We start from the raw sequence: 3,707 nt of genomic DNA, 5'->3' as shown, positions 1-3,707 counted from the left end.
GATCAAGAACGCATCAAAATTGATCTGGTTGCGTCGCAAGCAAGAAACGAAGAACTACACCGAACCAATGAAGAGTTGCGCCGTGATTTGCGAAACCAGGCAGGGGATCGTGAAACAGAGAAACGAGAATGCCTTTTCCGCAAGGAATTTTCCATGCCTTTTTCGCAGGCAATTATGGATGTTGTGATACCAGCTATGTTCGTGGGACTGAAAGCCACGTTCACTGGGATGGAGGATCCAGAGGCTCATCTCACAGCTTTCCATACGCAGAAGATGTTGGTTGGTGGTTCTGATGCAGTAAGGTGCAAATTGTTCATGAGCACGTTGGTAGGGACGGTGATGGATTGGTTCATCAGCCTCCCTGACGGCCACGTGACGTCATTTGCCCAGTTGTCAAAGTTGTTCAGGGAACAATACATTGTGAATCACGCTCCCTCACCCAATTCTTACGATCTCTTCGATGTAAGGCAGTACCACGGTGAGTCGCTAAAGGTGTTTGTTAACCGTTTTGGGGCGCAGGTGGTAAAGGTTAACACCGAGGGCGAGACGATGATGGTTCACGCATTCAGGAAGGGGATTTGTCCAGGGCCTTTCAGTGAATCACTCATCAGAAACCGCCCCAAAACCTTCGCTGAGATTAGGCGTCGTGCGGTGGCTCACATCGCAGCAGAAGGGGAGGTGAATGAAAAGCGCGTGTGTGTTGTCCCCACGCGCCCACGAGCGCCAACGCGTGTGCAGCCTATGAGGGTGCATGAGGTTGCAACAGAGAAGAGGAACCCTAGGAAAAAGCTGCCCTACGAGCCTAGGATGCCTCAGGCTAGGGGGCGTGCAAGGGAGAATAAGCATGTGAGGCATTATTTTGTGGTAGAGTTGAAAGATCTGATAGTCGTGCCCAACATAGCAGAGAGGTTGAGGATGCCGCCCAAGACTGACAAGAAGTTGGGACCTCACAAGGAGGCTTGGTATGAGTTTCATCAAGCGTTTGGTCACCCCACGCAACTGCTTGGCGTTGGGGCACCAGTTGGATGAGCTGGTGAAGAGTGGGTTCCTAAATGATTACTTGGCGGAGCCAGAGAGGACTGAGACCCCAGCAGCGTCAGGGGAGGATCAGGAGCATGGAATTCCCGTTCATGGGGAGATCCACACCATCTCGAGGGGTTTCTCAGGTGGAGGATGCACTGCCTCTCAGCGCAAAAGGTATGCACGATCGGTGATGTCAGTAGAGGCGCAAGCGGTGAATGACGTGCTCGATGTTGACCTTACTTTCACGAAGGCCGATCTTCGAGACGTTGTTCTTCATTACAACAACCCTATGGTGATCTCTGTTATAACTGCATGGAGGAGGGTGCACCGAGTGCTAGTGGACCAAGGCAGCTCGACGGATGTGATATTTTGGTCCACCTTTAATAAGCTGCAGTTGTCTCCCGATCACCTAAGGCCTTACACTGGGTTTTTGTGTGGCTTCGCGGGAGACCAGATGGAGGTACGGGGGCATTTGAAGTTGAGGACCACCTTTACGGATGGTGTTGCCTCCCGCACGGAGAGTATAAGGTACTTGGTGGTCAACGCTTCCTCAGCCTATAATATTCTGTTGGGGAGGTTCATGGTTACAGAGCGCCCACTTAGAAGAGACGGGGACGCCCGCGCAGAAGGCGCTCAGGAGATACGACCCGAGCCAACAAGGGACGTCGTTGAGAGACAGATCGGGGATAGAACGTTTAAGCTAGGTAAGTCGTTGGACCGGGCGGAGCAAGACCAGGTTGTTAGGGTGATAGCACGACACCTGGATGCTTTCGCCTGGTCCGCCTCGGACATACTAGGTATAGACCCAAATTTCCTGTGTCACTGCCTCACCATGGACCCCAAGGTCAGGCCCGTCCGCCAGAGAAGAAGGAAGTTCAATGAAGAGTGGCGACAGGTCATCAAGGAAGAAACGAAGAAGTTGCTGAGTGTCGGCCAGATTAGGGAGATTCAATACCCTGAATGGCTAGAAAATGTGGTCTTGGTGAAGAAGACCAACGGGAAGTGGAGAATGCGTGTGGACTTCACCGACCTCACACAAGGCATGCCCAAAGGATTCGTACCCCCTACCAAGCATCGATGCCTTGGTGGACAGCGCATCGGGCTGTAAGATGTTTAGTTTCTTATATGCTTTCTCTGGGTACAACCAAATCAAGATGCACCCCAGAGACGAGTGCAAGACGGCGTTTATGACCGAGACGTCTTGTTACTGTTACACGGTGATGCCCTTCGGGCTCAAGAATGCGGGCGCTACCTACCAGAGGTTAATGGATAGGGTTCTTGCACCCATGATAGGCAGGAATGTGAAGGCCTACGTGGATGACATGGTGGTGACCTCGTAGGCGAGGGATCAACATGTGTCAGATCTGGAAGAGCTATTTGCGACAATAGCTAAGTATCGGTTGAAGCTAAACCATGAGAAGTGCGTGTTCAGGGTCGAGGCGGGTAAGTTCTTGGGTTTCCTACTCACTGAGCGGGGGATAGAGGCAAATCCGGAGAAGTGTGCGGCAATCCTTGCCATGAGAAGCCCGACCTCGGTGAAGGAGATGCAGCATTTGACCGGGCGGATGGCTGCCCTGTCCAGATTCGTGTTAGTTGGAGGGGAAAAAGAACACCCCTACTTCCAGTGTTTAAGGAGCAATAGCCGGTTCGTATGGACTAAAGAGTGCGAGGAGGCATTCCTTAAGTTAAAGGAGTATCTGGCTACCCCTCCCGTATTGTGCAAGTCGCAGTTGGGCATTCTGCTCTGATTGTACTTTGTTGTAACGGAGCGGGCGATTAGCTCGGTCCTCGTCCAAGAGCAGAACCAGGTACAGAAACTAATATACTTTGTGAGCAAAGTATTGCAAGGACCAGAGGTGAGGTACCAACCCTAGAGAAGGCGGTCCTGGTCGTGGTGTTCTCGGCTATGAGGCTTCGTCATTACTTCCAAAGTTTCATAGTGGTGGTAATGACGAACTTGCCTATCTGAAAGGTGCTACAGAAGCCGGACGTGGCAGGAAGGATGGTGCGTTGGGCAGTGGAGCTCTCGAAGTTCGATATTCAGTATGAACCCCAAGGCCCCATCAAAGGCTAGGTGTATGAGGATTTTGTGGTAGAGTTCTCCCTGACAGATGCACAGCAAGGGGAGGAGGCCAGCTTCAGATGGGTGCTCTCAGTGGATGGGTCATCCAACCAGCAAGGTAGCGGAGCTGGCGTGATCTTGGAAGGACCAAGCGGGTTATTGATTGAGCAGGCCTTAAGGTTCGCTTTCAAAGACAACAACAACCAGGCGGAGTATGAAGCCCTCATAGCCGGGATTGATTGAAAAACGTTCTTCTTCTATTAGTGATCTTTGTAATTTCTTCTTTGGATGAATAATGAAGGAGATATGATGAGCGGAAGCATTAAAGAAACTCAAGAGGAGTTTCCATGGATTGAAGTGGAGTAGGAATTTGTGAGAGTGAGAGGTGAGGCCAACTCACTAGGAAAGAGTCTAGGCTAAGTCTTGAAGGAGACTAACCTAGGGAGAACTTAAGAACAAGTAGAATGGCCAAAACTAGGCAGCATTTCATTACTAATTCAAAGTTAAAGAAATACATGTATAAGAGACTCCTATTTATAGGATAAAGTCTCTCAAAAACTCTCAAATGAGAGTGTGACAAGTGTCACCACCTTATTGGTGCAAATCCTCTCCATTAAGAAGA

At 50.5% G+C, this 3,707-nt stretch overlaps 1 protein-coding gene across 1 annotated transcript; it reads left to right on the top strand.

Moving 5' to 3' along the window:
* The first annotated feature begins 1,213 nt into the window (after nt 1-1,213).
* On the top strand, nt 1,214-2,131 carry LOC137825187 (uncharacterized). Its single transcript, XM_068630861.1, has one exon. It carries the CDS (start codon nt 1,214-1,216, stop codon nt 2,129-2,131), a length of 918 nt encoding a protein of 305 aa, XP_068486962.1.
* The last annotated feature ends 1,576 nt before the right edge of the window (nt 2,132-3,707 follow it).

The sequence above is a fragment of the Phaseolus vulgaris genome, chromosome 8 (genome assembly GCF_000499845.2).
Source record: "Phaseolus vulgaris cultivar G19833 chromosome 8, P. vulgaris v2.0, whole genome shotgun sequence".
NCBI lineage: Eukaryota > Viridiplantae > Streptophyta > Magnoliopsida > Fabales > Fabaceae > Phaseolus > Phaseolus vulgaris.
The sequence above is the reverse complement of the archived record's forward strand: the minus strand, read 5'-3'. Positions and strand labels throughout refer to the sequence as shown.

Coding starts and splice junctions, on each gene's coding strand:
- LOC137825187 (XM_068630861.1), top strand. CDS start 1,214: ATGTCAGTAGAGGCGCAAGCGGTGAATGACGTGCTCGATGTTGACCTT.